The sequence below is a fragment of the Bos grunniens genome, chromosome 12 (genome assembly GCF_055505025.1).
Source record: "Bos grunniens cultivar Pamir isolate PY7600 chromosome 12, Bosgru_T2T1.0, whole genome shotgun sequence".
NCBI lineage: Eukaryota > Metazoa > Chordata > Mammalia > Artiodactyla > Bovidae > Bos > Bos grunniens.
The window spans coordinates 11,455,326-11,477,456 of record NC_141176.1 but is presented as its reverse complement, the minus strand read 5'-3'; the positions used below and the strand labels follow the sequence as shown (position 1 = coordinate 11,477,456).

The following is a 22,131-nucleotide window of genomic DNA, read 5'->3' as shown; positions in this document are numbered from 1 at the left end:
GAGGCACCAGGCTGCCTATTTTCCACGTGTATACATCTGGTAGTCTCAGGAGGGGCCAGGCCTGAAGAATGACTCTTGACTTTCTTCTCCTCATAGCTCAGTTGGTATAGAATTCGCCTGCAATGCAGGAGACCCCAGTTTGATTCCTGAGTTGGGAAGATCCCCTGGAGAAGGGAAAGGTTACCCCCTCCAGTATTCTGGCCTGGGAATTCCATGGGATCACAGAGTCAGACACGGCTGAGTGACTTTGACTTTCACTTTTCACTTTCCTTGACTCTTACTCACCTTAACTTCAGAAGTGTTTTCCTATTCAGTTTGTCTTGGGATGTATTACTATTAACAGACCGATTCCAGATTGGGAAAGGAGTACATCAAGGCTGTATATTGTCACCCTGCTTATTTAACCTATATGCAGAGTACATCATGAGAAACGCTGGGCTGGATGAAGCATAAACTGGAAACAAGATTGCCAGGAGAAATATCAATAACCTCAGATACGCAGATGACAACACCCTTATGGCACAAACTGGAGAGGAACTAAGGAGCCTCTTGATGAAAGTGAAAGAGGAAAGTGAAAAAGCTGGCTTAAAACTCAACATTCAAAAAACTAAGATCATGGTATTGCGTCCCATCACTTCATAGCAAATAGACGGGGAAACAATGGAAACAGTGAGAGACTTTATTTTTGGGGCTCCAAAATCACTGCAGATTGTGACTGCAGCCATGAAATTAAAAGACGCTCCTTGGAAGAAAAGTTATGACCAACCCAGACAGCATATTAAAAAGCAGAGACATTCCTTTGCTGACAAAGGTCTGTCTATTCAAAGCTATGGTTTTTCCAGTGGTCATGTATGGATGTGAGAGTTGGACCATAAAGAAAGCTGAGTGCCAAAGAATTGATGCTTTTGAACTGTGGTTAAGTTGGAGAAGACTCTTAAGAGTCCCCAACCAGTCCATCCTAAAGAAAACCAATCCTGAATATTCACTGGAAGGACTGATGCTGAAGCTGAAACTCCAATACTTTGGCCACCTGGTGTGAAGAACTGACTCATTGGAAAAGACCCTGATGCTGGCAAAGATTGAAGGCAGGAGGAGAAGGGGATAACAGAGGATGAGATGGTTGGATGGCATCACCGACTTGATGGACATGAGTTTGAGCAAGCTGTGGGAGTTGGTGATGGACAGCGAGGCCTTGCATGCTGCAGTCCATGCGGTCGCAAAGAGTCAGACACGACTGAGCAATTGAACTTGTCTTGTGTTGCTACTAATCTTGTGACTTTAGCCCTAAAGAGTTCTTTTTTAAGTCACTTCCCTAAATTACCTCAGCATTTGCCCTTGTGATCTAGATCAGAGAGAGTCAAATTCAAGAACATCATGGTTAGAAGTGCTAACTGAAGCATCCATTTATGCTTAATCTCCATTGTCTCTCCCATGCAGGGTGGTAGTCTGTTCAGATAGCATCATCACCCCAACCTAAGTCATAGGCAGCATTGCTGCCAGGTTGTGGCTCTAGATAAAGGGAGAAGAGATCACAAACATGGCTTTAGAATAGTCGGTTGACCCAGACTAAGGCTGAACAAAATACACTTTTAACTCTGACTTGTCTGGGGCTGGGTGATGGATAACCATAAAGTTTGTTTACTGTAAATTGAAAGAAATATAGAATAAGATGTTTAAAAATACACAAAATAAAAATTGAGTATGTGGTTCACAAAAATTTAACCTCAATTTTACCTTATATCTAGAAGTTTTGGGTAGTTTCCAGTATTTGAGAACCAACCAAGAGGCAGACAGACTTATATGGCTTGATTTTGGAGCCCAAGTTTTATCAATATCAGTATGTTCATCCAAATTTTAAGAATTGTCACCTGAAAGATAAAGTTTCAACTTAATCTCATTTTAACAAATGAGCCAAAGTATTGTTTTCTACATAAAAGTGTCTGTGATCTAACCTATTGTAATGTTAAATTTTTACTGAAGTTATTTTCCTTTTAATAAGTAGTATTTAAGAAACCAATATGTGTTCCATGTATAAAATCAGATCAGATCAGATCAGTCGCTCAGTTGTGTCTGACTCTTTGCAACCCCATGAATAGCAGCACACCAGGCCTCCCTGTCCATCACCAACTCCCGGAGTTCACTCAGACTCACGTTCATCGAGTCAGTGATGCCATCCAGCCATCTCATCCTCTGTCGTCCCCTTCTCCTCTTGCCCCCAATCCCGCCCAGCATCAGAGTCTTTTCCAATGAGTCAACTCTTTGCATGAGGTGGCCAAAGTACTAGAGTTTCAGCTTTAGCATCATTCCTTCCAAAGAAATCCCAGGGCTGATCTCCTTCAGAATGGACTGGTTGGATCTCCATGCAGTCCAAGTATAAAATACTTGGCACTTAAAATTGAAGATGCTGCTAAGTCACTTGAGTTGTGTGTGACTCTGTGCGACCCCATAGACGGCAGCCCACCAGGCTCCCCTGTCCCTGGGATTCTCCAGGCAAGAACACTGGAGTGGGTTGCCATTTACTTCTCCAATGCATAAAAGTGAAAGTGAAGTCACTCAGTCGTGTCCGACCCTCAGCGACCCCATGGACTGCAGCCTACCAGGCTACTCCGTCCATGGGATTTTCCAGGCAAGAGTACTGGAGTGGGGTGCCATTGCCTTCTCTGAAATTGAGGATAAATGACCAAAAAAAGCTTTTATAAACAGCTAAATTATCCATTCTCTCTCACTTTTGAGGGCAAATATTTATGTAGAGCCATTGTGATTTCAGGGAGAAAAACTAAACCACCACGTCCAGATTCCCCAACCACTACACCAAACATATCTGTGAAGAAGAAAAACAAAGATGGGAAGGGTAAGTACTACTACTGTAATTTCCTTGTAATGTTTATAGATCAAGTAACATCCAGATTGCTCTAAAATATCTGCATACCGTAAGTAGAAACCACTAATAATATCTGCATACTGTAAGTAGAAAACACCAGATTTTATTGAAATGGATCTTATTGCTGCCACCTGCCACATGCACAGTTATCACTTCTAGAAATACTGGTAATAATGTAGCACAAGAAATCCATTAGGAGATTTTCAGTTCCCTGTCAAAATACTCCATCCTTTCATTTAATAATGAGTCCCTTGGAAGAATTCAGCCACATTAGGTTTTCGGTTCATAGACACTTTATTATGTTGTCTTGGAGTTTTAATATTTTCATAACTGCTTCCCAAATTTGAAGAAAATTGTTAAGGCCAATCTGCTGGCTCTTGAAATAAAAAGAACAACTATTGAAAGGTTTTTTACATTTCTTTTTCCTTTTCTTCTATGTAATAATGGTTCTTAAAGAGGCTGAAAGAAAATTTCTTACAATGCTTTCTCCCTAGGTCATCACAAATCTAATTGGCAGGATTGCTCTATTCAGATAACTTATGTGGGACTAATAAAAAGATCTATATTAGACTCTAGAAATTATGACTATTATATCACCAGTACTAACTGAACTGTGTAATTTGTTTTATATAATTATAGATGGAACTTAATAAGACCTTTAGTTGTGTTTTATTGTGCTCTTTCAAATAAAGTTTTGGTTCAGTTAAAAAGAAATTGCTTTTGTTTCAGGAAACACAATTTATCTTTGGGAGTTTTTACTGGCACTGCTTCAGGACAAAGCTACTTGTCCTAAATACATCAAATGGACCCAGCGAGAAAAAGGCATTTTTAAATTGGTAGATTCTAAAGCAGTATCCAGGTTGTGGGGCAAGCACAAAAACAAACCTGACATGAATTATGAGACCATGGGAAGAGCTCTCAGGTACGTGAAATTTCTGTAGTTCATTGTGTGAAGAATATTGTTTCTTAAATACTAGAAAGCAGGTAAGTTCTAAAAAGTCAGAGGGTTTTCTTTAGAAATGGTGAATCTTACTATTGAAGTGCTAAAACCACACTACTTATAGAACTGAGTATTTAAATCAAAATATTATTTCAGTCTGGGAAAATGTTCTCCTTCCCCCAAAAAATCTTCATGCAAATAATGGATATTTTATTTATGAAGAGATCAGAAAATGTTGAACTATCATCAGGCATTATACATGGACCACAAGTCTCATATGTTTTGAGCCATTAAACTTAAATTCAGCACAAAATAACAAATATTGGTAATGCAGGTACTTAATAAGAGGGTGCATTTTTAAGCATGAACCTCAGGTATGATATATTACGTTGGAATAAATTAATGCTTCAAGAATAATGTTACCCATTGTGAAAGTGTTGAACAGAGATACCTCTTAAACCCACTTTTAGTTTGTTTTTCTTTGATCATGTCATTTAATCGTCAAGATCTGGGGATATGTTTGAGAAAAACTTAGTGGAAACATCCAGATCTGATAACTTGATAACTTTTTTAAACCATAACTATTTAGTTACAGTTTGCATTTTATTTTTTTAGCTCATAGTTGTTAGGTTCTTGATCTAATTAGAATCAGTGACAAAACTTGAATCACATCTATTTGTACATCATTAAGTTTTATATAGAAAATTTTTTCAGATTTACTGAATTGACTTTAAAACAGGTAGGGACATTATAGTAAGCTATGGAAGAGAAAATAACTACCCTTCATTTAGAAATCCTTTTCTCACTTGTTTCCAACTTTAAACTCTTGTTTATGATTATAAAAGTTTTGCTGTGTTGAATATTATTTTAGTTTATGTTTAACTGAATACAATATTGATAAAATTGTCTGTTTCAAATAGGTACTATTACCAAAGGGGTATTCTGGCAAAAGTAGAAGGTCAGCGCTTGGTGTATCAGTTTAAGGATATGCCGAAAGACCTTATTTATATAGATGATGAAGATCCAAGTTGCAGCATAGAGTCTTCAGATCCCTCACTATCATCAACAGCCACTTCGAGTAGGAACCCAGCAAGTCGATCGAGAGCATCTTCAAGTCCAGGAATAAAAGGAGGAGCCACTACAGTTCTGAAACCAGGGAATTCGAAAGCTGCAAAACCCAAAGATCCCATGGAATCTGTGCAGCCGTCTGAGGCTCTGAGGACAGTACAGTCCACACAGGCTCCGTACCCTACCCAGCTCTTCCGGACTATTCACGTGGTGCAGCCGGTACAAGCTGTTCCAGAAGCAGAAGCAGCCAGCAGCATGCCAGAGGAGACGCTCAATCCTTCCGTTCCGAGTATTAGGTGAGAAAGCTGAAGTGACCGGTGCAGATCGTTGTGTCATGCTCTGACAAGAGTCATTATTGGTTAAATGTGTCAGGATTCAGAAATGAAAATAAAAATGATACAGATTTCAAGCTAGAACTTTTGGTCAACAGATTGTTTCAGCAGCAAGGCATCAGTCCTCTGATTTTATCAGTGATTTGTTGTTTTTAAACTTTGACAGCACTTGATGTGATTCTCCCAATTTGAATCAGTCCTGTATAGCTTTGTATAACTGATTGATCCATATAAGAAGAGATCCACATACAAGAAAATCCAGGGAATGGTTTCAGATCTTTTTGGGGACAAAGTTAGAAGCTGTGAAAATTTAATATAAATTTACATATAATGACCCTTTGGTCATTGAGTTCTAAGAAATTTGCATTATTCCTTGGGAAGATAACAGTCTTCTCAGATAGTATCCAGAATAGTCAAACAGGTTGGGAGTCCAGGAATCAAAGGTCCTCTTTTTCAGGTTTGTAGAGTGGCAGAGTTGGAGGAATAGTTTTTTGGTTTAATCAAATCAAATCTGCCTCATAACCCCAGAGACGATATATCTTAACAAAGTCTAACAACAACTTAGACTGTTTTTTTTGCAGAAACTTGTGACTGGTTTTGACTGATTTAGAATGGGGAAAAAGGAGGAAGGCAGAAAATTAGGTGGACATTTTCAGGGTTCTGTTTTTTAGTTTCTACTGCTGTGAATTTCTAGAACATGACTTATAAGAGCCATTCCAAACCCAATAAATATGATTCTTTTGATTATTTCATTAGCTGACTCCTGTCTTACAGTTGTATATTCTCAAGTGTAAATGCTGGATTTTTATTCAGTTGACCTTGAAGTAAGCATTACCTGGAGTCAAAACAGACCTACTAGACCATTCAGGCTTCCTTGTACACCCCATTCAACTTTTGACAAGTTTAAGAGAATTGAATGATCTTAAATTATTGACGTGTGAGGGGTGTAGGTCACATTTTTCCTATCTTAATTAAACAAGTACTTATTTAACTATGTTTTCCTGTTAATGCTTTGTTTTCCTCTAAGTTCTGTTGGTTACTTACAATGACTGAGTATCTAATTGGAATTATTTGGTTCCGCCCATTGTTTTCCAGGCTCTTGTCACTCTTTGTTGTCATTGTGTTTGTCTGTGTTGATAAGAAACATGCAGATCACTGGGACTCCCTTCTTGGATGGATTCAGTTGTGTTTTTTTTTTTTTTTTTTTAGCATCTCTGACCAAAGGTTCCTTTTTAGACCTTGAGAATAAAAACAAACCAGAAGAAAAACAACAATAACAAAAACACACAGCTCTAGCTCAGAAAGATAATAAATTATGGTATTATATTGGATACTTTATTACTGTGAATGTCAGTTTCTGAATAAGACTCAGTGCCAGGTATTAAAGGGTTGTAATTAAAAAGCTTCCTTCCTGTGATTTTCAAGCTGTCTTTGGTATACCTTTCAGAATCTTCGTTTTTACATTCTCTGAGAGGTCTATGGGCTTCCCTTGTGGCCCAGAAGGTAAAAAAGAGTTCTGTGGACTCTCTGCCTGATTCCTCCTTCTCCTATTTTTTTCTTTTCCAACCTCTGTGTTATCGATGCCTCTCATTATATGATGTTTCTGACCAGAGCCATCCTTTGTTTAATGGGTCAAGAGCCAGCATTTGTGGTATTGCCTTCTTGCAGCTGTTGTTAGATCTGTGTTGCATACAGAGTGTTGTCCAGTTTCCATAACTTCCGCTGCCAGCTCTTGCTCTGCTCAGAATTCCTTCCAGCTGAAGCTGACTGTTTCCCTCTGCCATGTTCTGGTACATAATCCAGGTTTTCAAGTAACTTTAATGCCTGTCTCATGCTATCCATTTAAATCTGTAGAAGCTACCTTCTATCCACTATCCTTTTTCCAGCACCTAACACAGTCTGACACAGAACACTCCTTCATATTCATAGAATTTGTTTGGAAGTAGTATATATAATTATTCTTTATCTCCTTTTAGAAAAATGAGTTGTCTAAGTGGACTACTTACAAAATGAACAAATATAAAATTTAACTCTTCAAACTTTAAAACACAATTTTTTATTCTTTTTTTTTTGACTGTGACTTGTGGCTCACAGGAGGGGTATTAGTTCCCTGACCAGGGATTGAACTAGGCCCGTGGCAGTGGAAGTGTCAAGAACTAAAACCACTGGACCACCAGAGAATTTCCAAAACACAATTTCTTCTTGTAGAAATTATCGTGTATTTATATGACTATCTATGTATCTACATTCATTTTTTAAAATCGGGGTATAGTTGCTTTACACTGTTGTATTAGTTTATGTTATACAGAAAAGTGAATCAGTTATATCCACATACATTCTTAATCATTTGTTTGATTTTAAAACAATTCTTCTCTCATTTGGTTGTATTTTATTTTCCTCCCTCAAGTCCTACTTATTTTCACTGTAATTGTGCCAACTTTTAACTGTAGAAATTTCAAAATATGGAAGGGTTGAAATAGTACATTGAACCACCTGTTTGTCATCCAGCTGAATTTACAATTGGTATTTGTTTCTTTGCCTTTTTTGCTTTCTCTCAATATTTATTTATGCCCTTTTTTTGTTTGTTTGGGTATTTGTCAAGTCAGTTGACATCACCATGACATTTCACCCCTAAATATTTCAATGTACAACTCTTTAAAAATACAGACATCTCAAGTAACCATATTATCACTCCTAAGTTACAGAAATTTGGCTATATCTTTCTTGACTAGTTTTTTAAAAAACCAAAGACCTTTGAAATATTTTTTTTCTGTAGTTGAGAGAAGGTACAATACTTACGACTTAGTTCAGTTCGGTTTGGTTGCTCAGTTGTGTTCAACTCTTTGCGACCCCATGAATTGCAGCACACCAGGCCTCCCTGTCCATCACCAACTCCCGGAGTTCACCCAAACTCATGTCCATCGAGTCAGTGATGCCATCCAGCCATCTCATCCTCTGTTGTCCCCTTCTCCTCCTGCCCCCAATCCCTCCCAGCATCAGGGTCTTTTCCAATGAGTCAACTCTTCGCATGAGGTGGCCAAAGTATAGGAGTTTCAGCTTCAACATCAGACCTTCCAATGAACACCCAGGACTGATCTCCTTTAGAATGGACTGGTTGGATCTCCTCGCAGTCCAAGGGACTGTCAGGAGTCTTCTCCAACACCACAGTTCAAAAGCATCAATTCTTCGGCGCTCAGCTTTCTTCACAGTCCAACTTTCACATCCATACATGACCACTGGAAAAACCATAGCCTTGACTAGACGGACCTTTGTTGGCAAAGTAATGTCTCTGCTTTTGAATAAGCTATCTAGGTTGGTCATAACTTTCCTTCCAAGGAGTATAAGTGTCTTAATTTCATGGCTGCAATCAGCATCTTATGAATTAAATTTAGATTAATTATTAAATTAATGTAACAGGAACTGATAACTTTCAAAACACTCTATTTTTCATATACTTTACATATATTAAAGTATAGAATCCTTATTGCACAATGAGGTATAGGTAATATTCAGTATTCCTATTTTATAGTTGAGGAAACCGACGCAAAGAGAGGCCAAGGAGCCTGGTCACAGGTGGAGATAGTGGTAGAGATAATGTTTTAATACAAGAAATTTAGTCTAAAGCAGTAAACTTAATGATCTGACGTACTCTCAGTTAATTCACACAATCACAAGAATTATTACTTATTTACAGAGAAGTAGCAACATATTTTTTCTCCATTTTTTCCTTTACTCATTTCTTTTTATCTCACACAATTGCCCATAGAATTATCCCTCAGTATCCTCAGGGGATTATTTCCAGAATTCCCTTCAGACTCCAAAATCTGAGGTTGCCCCTTATGTAAAATGGCTAATCTTAGCATATAACCTGCATATAGCCTCCCATATACTTTAAATTATCTCTAGATTACTTATAATACCTAATACAGTATAAATGCTATGTAAGTACTTGCCAGCATGTAGCAGATCATTCAAGCTGTGCAATTTGGAACTTTCTGCAATTTGGGGGGAGGTGAGGCTGGATATTTTCACCTGGGGATATCCAGACTCACCTGGATATTTCTGGGGGAGGTTGGTGGAATACGTGGATGTGGAGCCATGAGTATGGAAGGCCAACTGTGTCTATGTTGAAATTGATTAAACTTTTCTTAATTGATTTATGGTATATATGTTCAGGTGTACAAATCTTAACTTTGGCTTCACAAAAATAAACCTCTAGTAAAGTATTTTCCTAAAATTGTCCCTTGGTAAACTTGGAAGTCCATATACCTACCAAGTATAACTTGTTTCTCTACAAGGTTTTTCCAAGCACTAAGTTTGTCTTAGGGTCTTTTAAATAAATTAGCCTCTAAAAATATCAATATATAATTTATAGGTTACTTTAAAAGCAATATAATGGAGTAGGAATTGTTGGGCATAAAATTCTCACCCTACAACCCTTGTCAATTATTGGATATGACATTGGATTATATTAACCAACTATTCTGTTTCCTCATCTATAAAATAAAGATGATATTATTTAACCTGACAGGTGGTTGTAACAATTAAATGACACTTCCTGACAGCTGAGTAGATATTTAGCAAAAGCCAAATATTATATTGTGTATCTTTCTTAGCTTCAGAAAGTTTGAAGAATTTTAAATAACCAGTATTGTACCAGTTGGTTACAAGCAGCTTGGGCTTTTTAGAAGTAGTTAACTGTAATGTAACCTTTGTTGTACAATATAATTATAAGCAGACACAACTGACAGTTTAATAATTAACTAAGAAAAAAATGGTTTTAATTCCTGTGGTTGGGAAAAGGCTGCATCATATTTAATCCTTTAATCTCTGAATTTTTTATTAGTGAAAACTTATTGTTTTATAATTTGTTCAAATAGCCAGTATATTTACACTGCAGGTATTTTAAGTCAGTATATATATTTTCTGGCAGATGGCAGTCAGATGCCCAGGAAAGGGCCATCTTTTTCTGACTTCAATAAAATGCATTGAATGTCTCGTGGTAGCCCTGATTAACAACATGGAACTTTTCCAAGTAGATTATTGGTTATGCCATACCTGAGAGACGGAAAGAGAAAGGGGTGTGTGGGTATATTAGAGTTGTAACTCCCTACTGTTTAAAAATCTAATAGTAAGTATCCCTCTTTACTTGAAGTTATTCAGGACTTACGTGACAGTATGTTGTAATGGTTAAGCACATAGGCTCTGTAGTTGATCCCTTTGCTTATCTAACTGCTCACCTTATGTGAGCTATTCAGCTTCTTTCTGCATTAATTTTTTTCATGTGGAAAATTGTGATAATAATACTTATTTGGTGGCCAGGCTATACATATTTATAGATACATTCTGTATGCTTTCTATGTGCCAAATTCTATTTTATCTGTATGTACATGTACATGAGTTCTTGGCATGGGAAGCTCTTGGATCTTTTTTATTTAAAAAATGGTATCAGTCTGTAGGGTCAGCTACTATTTGCAGGCTTAGATTCTACCCAGGATATCCTGATTTTAGGCAGGCAGGAAAAAAGGGAGGTACAGCGTATTTTGGAAAAGTGCTCTAGTTCCCAGAGTTACTCCATACCCTTCCAACTCATCACCGCCTGCCCAAGAGTATTAGTATACCTGGCCTTTATTCCTAGCTGTACCCTGCCAACCTAGTACATCTTCATTACTGGACTCATATTCTCCTCTAGCAATGTCCTGCAAAAGGGCTGCTGACATCCTGGCGTGGACTGATTCTCACAGTGGGGACTGTGGTGGCGAACTGAACCTGAGAAACGGTGTCCTGCGTGTGTGGGTGTGGCCCCAGCTCTCCCGTGTCTTTCTGCTTCCTCTTACTTTCTCCTGAGTTGTACTGAGTCATCTTCCACATTACCCACTTGGTTTCTGCTCTACAATTTCATTTTTCACGTGAGACAGGCCACGTAACTGTAACTTGCTAAAATTTACCTGTGATAGTCTCAAGGCAGTAATTAACATTTCATTTATGGGGACTAATCGGGCTCTCAGCCATTTGAAGTAGCAATCCTCTCCCTTTTGTCAAATAGCTTTATAGAATTCAGAGGAAACACAGTTGAGATCCAGATGCTGAGTTTGTTCAACAACATTTGTTTTGTATTGACTATAGCCATGAGTATAAATTTCACAGCTGTGAACTTTAAAAATTAGATTGACTTATAATACCATTTATGTACCTCTTTTCTTCAATAAATAGAATTAACAACTTAAACTGGATTTTATGTTAAAATTGTATCTTTATGATTAAAATTTGTGCAGATTACTTGAGCTGAGAAAACACACCTCAAAAACAACCTTTGTTAATTTTTGTCAAGATTTGGCCTTACCTTTTGTTCTCTCTGCCATCCTAAAGAACCCTCATGAGTTATATTCATGACTTGTTTTATGTAATATGAGCCATGAATTATTAAAATTCTTCTAATAATTCTATCACATATACGTTTAAGGTTGAAGTATTGTTTAATTTTAGTTAATTGAGTGTTTTCTCTATATAATAGAAAGGTGAAGTCGCTCAGTCATGTCTGACTCTTTGCGACCCCATGGACTGTAGCCTGCCACGCTCCTTCGTCCATGGAATTTTCCAGGCAAGAATACTGCAGTGGGTTGCCATTTCCTTCTCCAGGGGATCTTCCCGACCCAGGGATCGAACCCAGATCTCCCACACTGCAGGCAGACTCTTTACCATCTGAGCCGAAACAGGTTGAAAACAATTATAATCATGTGAAGTTTGGTAATTTGGTTGGACTTATAGATGACGTTATCCCTCAAATATTAAAATGATAGTGGATCCAGTGTTTATTTAAAAATTCCTAATTTTTGAAAATTACCTGGCAGTCCAGTGGTTAGGGCTCTGCATTTTGCCAAAGGCCAGAACTGATCCCTGGTCAGGTTACTAAGATCCCACAAGCTGCATGGTGCAGCAAAAAAAAAAAGAAATTCCTATTTTCTGTCAGGCAGCTTATGTATAACTGCCTTGGGAAACATTTTGATATCCTCCTTCAACAAAAAATTGCTTCCCCATTTGTGTTAATACAGTGCTTTATACAGACATTTCCCCACAGATGGCATTACAGTTAATGGACTGAGACTTTTTCGTAGGCCATTTCTGTATGTGCAGTGTTTAATGCTGGGTCTGGCACAATGTTTTCGTTGCGTTGGCAATAACGGGAAGGAGCATTTGAAATGAATAACTCATGTTTTGTTCAAGTGACTTGTCAAGTGTTGTTTTCAGCAATGTAGAATATGGTTATTTCCTCACTTTTATTTTGTAATCTCAATAGGACCATACAGACTCCAGCCCAAGTTCCAGTGGTGGTATCTCCTGGGAATCAGCATTTGCACACGGTAACACTCCAGACAGTGCCAATCACAACAGTGATAGCCAGCGCAGATCCATCGTCAGCTGCTGGATCTCAGAAATTCATCTTACAAGCCATCCCATCCTCACAGCCCATGACAGTCCTCAAAGAAAACGTGGTGCTCCAGTCGCAGAAGCCAGGCTCCCCTCCCTCCATCGTCTTGAGCCCTGCCCACGTGCAGCAGGTCCTCACCAGCAGTGTCCCAACCGTCTGCAACGGGACCGTCAGCGCGGCTTCGGCGCCGTCCTTCAGTGCCACCACACCCATGGTGACCTTTTCTCATCACAGTTCACAGCTGGTTGCTCACCCACCTGGCACTGTAATCACTTCAGTTATCAAAGCTCAAGAAGCAAAAACTCACATACAGGAAGAAGTGAAAAAGGAGGTTGAAGATAACGAGAAACAAGGCACTGAAGACGCCGAGCAGCAGCTGCAGCCTTACGTGATGGTGGTGTCCAATGGATTTCCTTCTCAGGCAGCTATAAAAAACGAACTACTGGAGCCCAGCTCCTTCTGAGGAATACGCCAAAGGAATTACAGATGGCTGTTTTTTAATTGAACATTTTCAATTGTATGCAAACTATTGATTCTAAGATAAATCCTCCAAACTTTCCTCATTTTGTAGTTACTTGTTAAAAATTAGTAACAGTTAATTTTGACTTTGTTAGATGAGGGGGGAAAAACCCAGATATTTCTGTTTGTTCTCCAAATATTTCAGAATTCAGTTGTGAAGGAACAGGCGTTTTATACTATGAAGACATTGAGTTTTTTTCCAGTGGTTATATCATAAGCATTTTACAAGCACCATTTAAAATTTTATATTGCATTAGCTTTTCTGATTCTTTTGTAAATACAATACTTAAATGTAAGACATCAGGAAATTTATATAGGAGCTGTTTTCATTCCACTTGTATCAAAGGTTAAGTCTTGACTCTTTGAAATGCAAGACACCTATTTTATGCTTTGTTAAAATTATGATTTCACTTAGATTGACTTTAGTTTGTTGCACTGTATGTTGAGCTATGCCTATGTAAAATATAACTTTAAAAACTGAAATGTGCCCATGATAGGGCTGAACCTGTTTCAGAAGCAGGCTAATAGAAAAGTATCAGCCTGAGTGGTTCTCCTGCTGACTAGCTGTGTAACCTTGGGCAAGCCACTTGATCTTCTGGGCCTCCTAAGAGGAATGGTGTATTGGATTAGACTCCACCTCCTATCTAGTTCCTATCTAGTTCTCCGTTTCCCATCTAGTTCTAAATTTTATGATTCTAACTCCTACATTTATCAATTTATCAAGTTTATCAATTTATCGAATTTATCAATTTATCAGTTAGTATCAATTAAACATTATCAGCTTATCTCCTAATGTAAATATAACTAAAATATTACAGAAAATTAATGGCCCTAAAAAATTCATTTTTCTATTATCTGTAAAACCTGCTATGAACCTGAATTCTCCCTAAATAGTTTGTTCATTAACTCTTTAGGCCCCTGTGCACTGTGATCCACTAGTAAACTTAGGTTTCTGAGTGCTAAATGATACACTGCTATTCTGAAAGAGTCAGGGCTCTTTAAGGGCCCAGACAATTGGCTAATCTGACTGAGTAGTCAGTTGCTATAAAACTGTAATTGCTTTATATTTTGGATCTTTTTTTTAATTGGGAGTGGGGGAGGGGGAATTATATACAAAGATAATCTACATTATATATCCATGTTTCTAGATTACTTTTTAGATTACTTTTTCATCTGTAAATAATGTACACTTAATTTCACAAGAAAAATTGTTTCCTGCAAATTTTTTAGTATAGCAAAAAGCAATTTTTGTAGACGAAAAAATCATTATGTTTAGAGGTCTAATGTTATATGTTTTCATATTACAGAGTGAATTTGTATTTAAACAAAAATTTAAATTTTGGAATCCTCTAAACGTTTTTGTATCTTTAATTGGTTTATTATTAAATAAATCATGTAAAAATTCTGTGTTTTTTGTTTTCAAGCAAGTGTTTCTTAATAGAAAATGTTACTAGTATAACAATGTTACTAAATGTTTATATAATAGCTTCCATTAGTCAGATAAGATTTGCAGAATGTTATCTTCTCAGTTTTCCTTTCTACAATGCCAAATGGCAGTTTCCAGACATGACACCATGGATTACGAGGCTCCAAAAATTGGAAAATAAAATATTCCCAGCAATAATATTAAACACACTTAAAAAAACAAGTTTTCTAATTAGAAATTAGATCAGTTGTTAAACTCAGAAAACATAGAAAAACATAAGAAAATGAAAATCTCAATCCAATACCTCTATACCTAGTAGTAACTTCCACTTACTCATTTCTTCATGTCACTTAATATTTTTCTGAAATATGGTTTTGAAAGGAGCATTCTTGTCTCTGAAGATGGAAGCAGAGAAAAATGTGAAGGGGCAGGCCTCACTGGTTTTCTTGTTTACTACCCTTAGCTTATACCCTTCTGTTCCACTGTTTTTCTACAACTTTCCATTCTTCATCAAACCTAGTATATACATGTATATTGGGGAGATGGGTGATCAAAGTGTATATATATAATATATAGACACTTTCTTATATTCTTTCCCATTGTGTTATGTCACAGAATATTGAAAACACTTCCCTATGCTCTACATTATGAGCTGGTTGTTTATCCATTCTATAATGGGTGGCTTGCCTCCGCTAATCCCAAACTGCCGCTCCTCCCCTCCGCTGCTCCCCTCCCCCTTGGCAACCACTAGTCTGTTTTCTATCTGTGAGTCTGTTTTTGTTCTGTAGATGTTACTGATTTTTACCATATTTTAGATTCGACATATAAGCGATATGATAAGATACTTGTGTTTCTCTTTTTGACTGACTTTGGTTTACTATGGCAATCTTTCAGTCCATCCGTGTTGTTCAAATGGCATTATTTCATTCTTGTTGACGGCTAATATTCCATTGTATATATGTACCACATCTTCTTTATCCCTTCATATGTTGATGGACATTTAGTCCATTCATTCTTAACCCTCTGTAGTAGTTCATTTGCCCTATTACCCTGAAATTACTGTTGCAAAGGTCACTAAATAGCCATCAGTTTCCATATTGCCAATTCTCTTTTTTGACCTTTCCAATATTTGATAACCTTTTAAAACTTACTTTTTCTTCAAGTCTCTATTGCCTTTACTTTTGTGCCAACTCTTTCCTGTCCTCTTCTTACCTTCATAGTCATTTCTTAGTGCTGTTCTTGGGCTGCTCCAGAGACTCTATCAAAGGCTGGAGTTCTCCCAAGTTTTATCTAAAGATCACTGTTCTCCGTCTCTGTGTCTTCACCTTGTCCCCCTTCAATGCGTTCTTCTCCAGTGCAACAGGTGAACATATTAATAGATAGATAGAAATAGATATATATTTAATTATACTTAGCCATTCAGAGAAGGCAATGGCAACCCACTCCAGTGTTCTTGCCTGGAGAATCCCAGGGATGGCGGAGCCTGGTGGGCTGCCATCTATGAGGTCGCACAGAGTCGGACACGACTGAAGCGACTTAGCAGCAGCAGCCATTCAGTGGTTGCTTACAGTCCTCAGATGGAGCTGAGGGCCTGCATTGTCTCACCTTTTTTTTTTCCCCCTTGGTCTCACCTCTTCTGGATCCCAGTAGCAGTATCATCCAATTTTATTCTCCAAATCACACCATGAGGGAGGTTTGCTGCTTCTGCTGCTGCTGCTAAGTCACGTCAGTTGTGTCCTACTCTGTGTGACCCCAGAGACGGCAGCCCACCAGGCTCCCATCCCTGGGATTCTCCAGGCAAGAACACTGGAGTAGGTTGCCATTTCCTTCTCCAATGCATGAAAGTGAAAAGTGAAAGGGAAGTCTCTCAGTCATGTCTGACTCTTCGAGACCCCATGGACTGCAGCCTTCCAGGCTCCTCCGTCCATGGGATTTTCCAGGCAAGAGTACTGGAGTGGGGTGCCACTGCCTTCTCTGCAGGTGCAGTAGGTTTGGGATGCTTTCAATTGCAAGGAATGAGAAACCCTATTCACAATTATTAAACAGTACAAAACTTGTTAGGAAGTTTCCAAGTTGGCTAATTCAGGAGCACAGTAGGGATCCTGAGCAACCAGCTTGCTTCCCTCTTTCTGCTTTACCACCCTCAGTTATTTGGGGTTTGCTTCCAGAATGGCTCCTGCTATTGGATGCGAGATATCTACAGTCGTTCTTCTGTGTTTCTGTTTATCAGTAAGGAAACCTTTCCCAGAGCACCCTGAGCAGCCATCTTTTCAGAGCTAGATTGGTCATATACTCCTTCCTAAGGCTAACCACGGCTGGCCAAGGATGCAGGATTACCATGGATGAGTTAGTCAATGTGTTGGGGAGATAGGCAGTCAAGCAAAAATTGGGCTCCACAGCAAGGAATAAGGGAGGAATGGTAGAGCCCATACATGTACTTCCAAAAATGCTCACACCTACAGGAAACATTTCTCTCATGTTTCCTGGAGCTGTGAGATCAGCCAAAGTTTCATCCAGTTGCTTGACCCAGTTTCATGACTGGGATCTTTTGAGGTGATGCAGTCCTCTTTTTCAGACCAGCTGTGGCTCCCTGGTTTCTTGTCTTCCACAGCCACACCTAGTATGAGCACTGGGCAGAAATCCCTTCCCAAGCCGTCTCAGCTTTAGCACACATTTCTTGATGGTGCAAGTTTGATGTCCTATCTCAGGGTCACCCTTTCCCCTTGTGTGTTGCATCTTCAGTGTCCCCCATCCTGCCTCTTTCATCCGCCTGGTTATACATACCAGAATGTGCTCTGTAGCATCACACTTCTGAACACCAAACTGTCAGTTTAGGTTCCTGGTCTTCAGCAACAGAGATGGATTCTGGTTTTCAGTATAAAAGAAACTTCATCAGAAGAATATTGTGCAGTTCACAGAATAGAAAGACTAGAGAATCAGGGTCAATCTAAGTCACATAGCTAAGAACAAATCACAAAACTGTACCGCACAACTGGTCTACCTGTAGCCACTGTTGGCAAAGCACCTGAACACTGAACTCTGTACCGCTGTCTCTACTGCTTCAAAAATCTGATCTTGAAACAAGCGCTGCTTCATCCAGAAAGAATAAGCAAGTCCTTCCTTGACTCCTTGTGTTAACTACCAATTTATGTGATTGGCTACCCCAAAGAATGACTGATACCCTCTTTCAGGGCAAACCCAGATTTCTGTGGGATACACAGCTTGGTGATTGGATGGGTGAGGGGGCCTTAATTTAGGGAAAACAGAAAATCAGAACACGAAATTAGAGGGTCTGATGGGGCTGGACTTCCCAACTCTGTGTGCTCCCTTTACTTTCTGGGCCTCTGCACGTGCTGTCACCCCGCTTGGTACCGTGGCTCTCATTCTATTTGGCTAACACCCATCTGTTCTTCAGGCCTCAGCTTAGATATTACTTCCTCTGAGAGCTGTCTCTGAGTTCTTAAAAATTCCACACTACTGTCATAAAGCCCTTTTTAAATTTTTAACATATATTTTTAGCCACACAATACAGTATGCAGGATCTTATTTCCCCAACCAGGGATCGAACCCAGGCCTCCATCAGGGAAGCACGGAGTCCTAACCACTGGACCACCAGAGAATTCCCAGAGAGCCCTTTAGTTTCTCTCATTTGGGCAGATTATACTATAATACTTTTCCTACTGTTCATGGGGTTCTCAAGGCAAGAATACTGAAGTGGTCTGCCATTCCCTTCTCCAGTAGACCACATTCTGTCAGACCTCTCCACCATGACCCTCCCATCTTGGGTGGCCCCACATGGCATGGCTTAGTTCCACTGAGTTAGACAAGGCTGTGGTCCGTGTGATTAGATTGATTAGTTTTCTGTGATTATGGTTTGCGTGTCTGCCCTCTGATGCCTCTCGCAACACCTACCGTCTTACTTGGGTTTCTCTTACCTTGGACATGGGGTATCTCTTCACAGCTGCTCCAGCAAAGCACAGCCGCGTTCTTTGGAAGGACTGATGCTAAAGCTGAAACTCCAGTCCTTTGGCCACCTCATGCGAAGAGTTGACTCATTGGAAAAGACTCTGATGCTGGAAGGGATTGGGGGCAGGAGAAGGGGACGACAGAGGATGAGATGGCTGGATGGCATCACTGAGTTGATGGACATGAGTTTCAGTGAACTCTGGGAGTTGGTGATGGACAGGGAGGCCCGGCGTGCTGCGATTCATGGGGTCACAGAGTCCGATACGACTGAGAGACTGAACTGAACTGAACTGATACTATAATAACTGACTGGTGATATGTATGATTCCAACACTACATTATAAAAAGTCAAGACTAGTCATTTTAGTACCCACCTGGTCTCTAGCACAGTATCTCCACATAGTAGTTACTCAGTATTTATTAAATACATGACTAAGCTACATGTTCTTACCTATTTTCATGTTCATGTTCTCAAGCTGCTAACCACCATCTATGTGCCTATGACTGTCTGTTCTTATCTGTAGCTGCAAACTTGTTTTATAGTTTTTGAGCTATAACTGACATACAATAAATGGCACATATTTAAATAGTATAAACTCATGAAATCATCACTAATCGAGTAGTGAAACTACTCATGTTCAGTGAACACTACCCTAAAATTTTCTTGTGCCCGTCTGTAACCAGTCCCTTCCTGCTGATCTGCTGTCTCTGCATATTAGTTTGTATTTTCTAGGATTTTATGTAAATGGAATCATACACTATGTGCTATTTTTTTGTCTAGCTTGTTTCACTTAGCATAATTCTTTTCAGGTTCATGCCTGTTGTAGTCTGTTTCAGCATATTATTTCTTTTATTGCTGAGTATTTTAGTCTATGTTACATGGATATACTGCAGTGTATCCATTCATCTGTAAATGGACATTTGGGTTGTTTTCTGGTTTTCAGGTATTATCATTAAAGCTGTTATGAATATTCTTGTACAAATTTTTATATTGGATATGTATTTTCATATCTGTTGGACAAGTACCGAGGAGTGGCCTGCTTAAATCATATGATGGTTGTATGATCTTACATTCAGCAGTATATGAGGCTTTCATCTGCTCTACATTTTCTTTTACATGGTCTTTTATTTTTTTGCCTTTTTAATGGGTGTGTAGTTATATCTCATTGTGGCTTTGATTTATATTTCCCTAATGACTAATAATTTTGAGCAATTTTCATCAGCTTATTTGGAATCTATATATCTTCTTTGATGACTTGGTTGTTCAGTTTTCTTGCCCATTTAAAAATACTGTTGTTTTCTTATCACTGAGTTTTGAGAACTCTATTCTGAATACAAGCTCTTCATCAGATATATGACTTGCAAGTATCTTCAAAGTGCAGAAACTTTTAAATTTTGGTAAAGTCTCATATCAACTTCTTTTATGGAGCATGCTTTTGGTGTTGTATTTAAGAAATCTTTGTTTAACCCAAGGACACAGACATGTTTTTTTCTAGAAGTTTTACAGTTTTAACATTTAGGTCCAGAATCCATTTTAAGTTAGTTTTTGTAGATGATGCAAGGTATGAATTGAAGTTCACTTTTTTTTCCTTTTTATATCAAATTTGTTGAAAAGATCAACCTTTTCAATTGAAAAGTCCAAGAAGACTTATTCAACAATCTTTTCTGCCCTGAATTACCTTTGGACCTTTGTTGCAAATCGGTTGTATATATTCATGTGATTCTACTTAGGGACTCTCTTTTCTTTGCTATTGATTTGTCTGTCTTTGTACCAACACACAAGGTGGATGTGTTGAAATCAGCTAGTGTTAATTCTCCAACCCTGTTATTTGGCCATTCTGAGTCTTTTACATCTCCATTTGAATTTCAGAATCAGTTTGTCGACTTATAAAATGGAAAAAGTCTTTGAGATTTTGACTGCGATCAGGTTGAATCAATAGATCAATTTGGGAAGACCTGACATTTTAATATTGGGTCTCATATTCATGAACATAGAATATTTCTCCATTTGTTTAAGTGTTCTTTGATATCTCTCAGCAACATTTTGTAATTCTCAATGTATATGTTTTGTACATCTTTTGTCAGGTTTAATTTTCAGTATTTAATAGTTAATGCTATTGCAAATATCATTTATTGCTGATTTTGTTTTTGTCTTTTCTCCCTATTTTATTTAAGCATAAAGTGCACAAATCTTAAACGTGATCATTTCAGTTCAGTCGCTCAGTCATGTCCAACTCTTTGCGACTCCATGAATCGCAGCATGCCAGGCCTCTGTCCATCACCAACTCTCGGAGTCCACCCAAACTCATGTCCATTGAGTCAGTCATGCCATCCAACCATCTCATCCTCTGTCGTGCCCTTCTCTGCCTGCCCTCAATCTTTCCCAACATCAGGGTCTTTTCAAATGAGTCAGCTCTTCGCATCAGGTGGCCAAAATATTGGAGTCTCAGCTTCAACATCAGTCCTTCCAATGAACACCCAGGACTGATCTCCTTTAGGATGGACTGGTTGGATCTCCTTGCAGTCCAAGGGACTTTCAAGAGTCTTCTCCAACACCACAGTTCAAAAGCATCAACTCTTCTGTGCTCAGCTTTCTTTATAATCCAACTCTCACATCCATACATGACCACTGGAAAAACCATAGCCTTGACTAGATGGACCTTTGTTGGCAAAGTAATGTCTCTGCTTTTTAATATGCTGTCTAGGTTGGTTATAACTTTCCTTCCAAGGAGTAAGTGTCTTTTATTTCATGGCTGCAGTCACCATCTGCAGTGATTTTGGAGCCCCCCCAAAATAAAGTCAGCCACTGTTTCCACTGTTTCCCCATCTATTTGCCATGAAGTGATGGGACCAGATGCCATGATCTTCGTTTTCTGAATGTTGAGCTTTAAGCCAACTTCTTCACTCTCATCTTTCACTTTCATCAAGAGGCTCTTTAGTTCTTCACTTTCTGCCATAAATGTGTAACTTGAAAAATTTGACACCTGAATGAAAGTCACTTGGTTGTGTCCGACTCTTTGCAACCCTATAGGCTGTGGCTACCAGGGTCCTCTATCCATGAAATTCTCCAGGCAGGAATACTGGAGTGGATAGCCATTCCCTTCTGCAGGGGATCTTCCTGACCCAGGTATTGAACCTGGGTCTCCTGAATCATTAATGTAATTATCACCCTAGTCAAGATATGTAACATTTCCCACATCAAGAAGTCATTCTCATGGGCCTTCCCAGCCACGAGGTCATTCTGTGATGTCCCTCACAATGTTTCTTCTCTTCATATAAATGGGACTCTACCAGGATGTACTCTGGCTTCTTTAACTCAATATTATGTGTGTGAGGTTCATCCATATTGTTGTGTGTACTGATAATTTATTCTTAGTCTTTGCTCTGTAGTATTTTTCTTCTGTGAAAGAACATTTAGATTATTTCCAGTTTTTGTTGGTAATTCTACAACCAGTATTTTTGTACATGAACGTAAGAATTCTTTTCTCTTGGGCATATGCCTACTGGTAAAATTCTTGGGCAAGATGGTATGTGTATGACTAGCTTTAGTAGATAGTGTCAAAGTTTTCT

At 38.6% G+C, this 22,131-nt stretch overlaps 1 protein-coding gene across 12 annotated transcripts in view; it reads left to right on the top strand.

Moving 5' to 3' along the window:
- ELF1 (E74 like ETS transcription factor 1) overlaps positions 1–14,574 on the top strand; it is a 121,631-nt gene extending 107,057 nt beyond the window's left edge. For all 12 annotated transcript variants that reach the window (XM_086328772.1, XM_086328763.1, XM_086328767.1 and 9 more), the window contains 4 exons: positions 2,768–2,851; positions 3,611–3,803; positions 4,742–5,185; positions 12,519–14,574. In XM_086328772.1, coding sequence (XP_086184898.1) covers positions 2,768–2,851; positions 3,611–3,803; positions 4,742–5,185; positions 12,519–13,113 — 1,316 coding nt within the window. In that variant the 3' untranslated portion in view covers positions 13,114–14,574. The remainder of the gene's footprint in view (positions 1–2,767; positions 2,852–3,610; positions 3,804–4,741; positions 5,186–12,518) is intronic.
- The last annotated feature ends 7,557 nt before the right edge of the window (positions 14,575–22,131 follow it).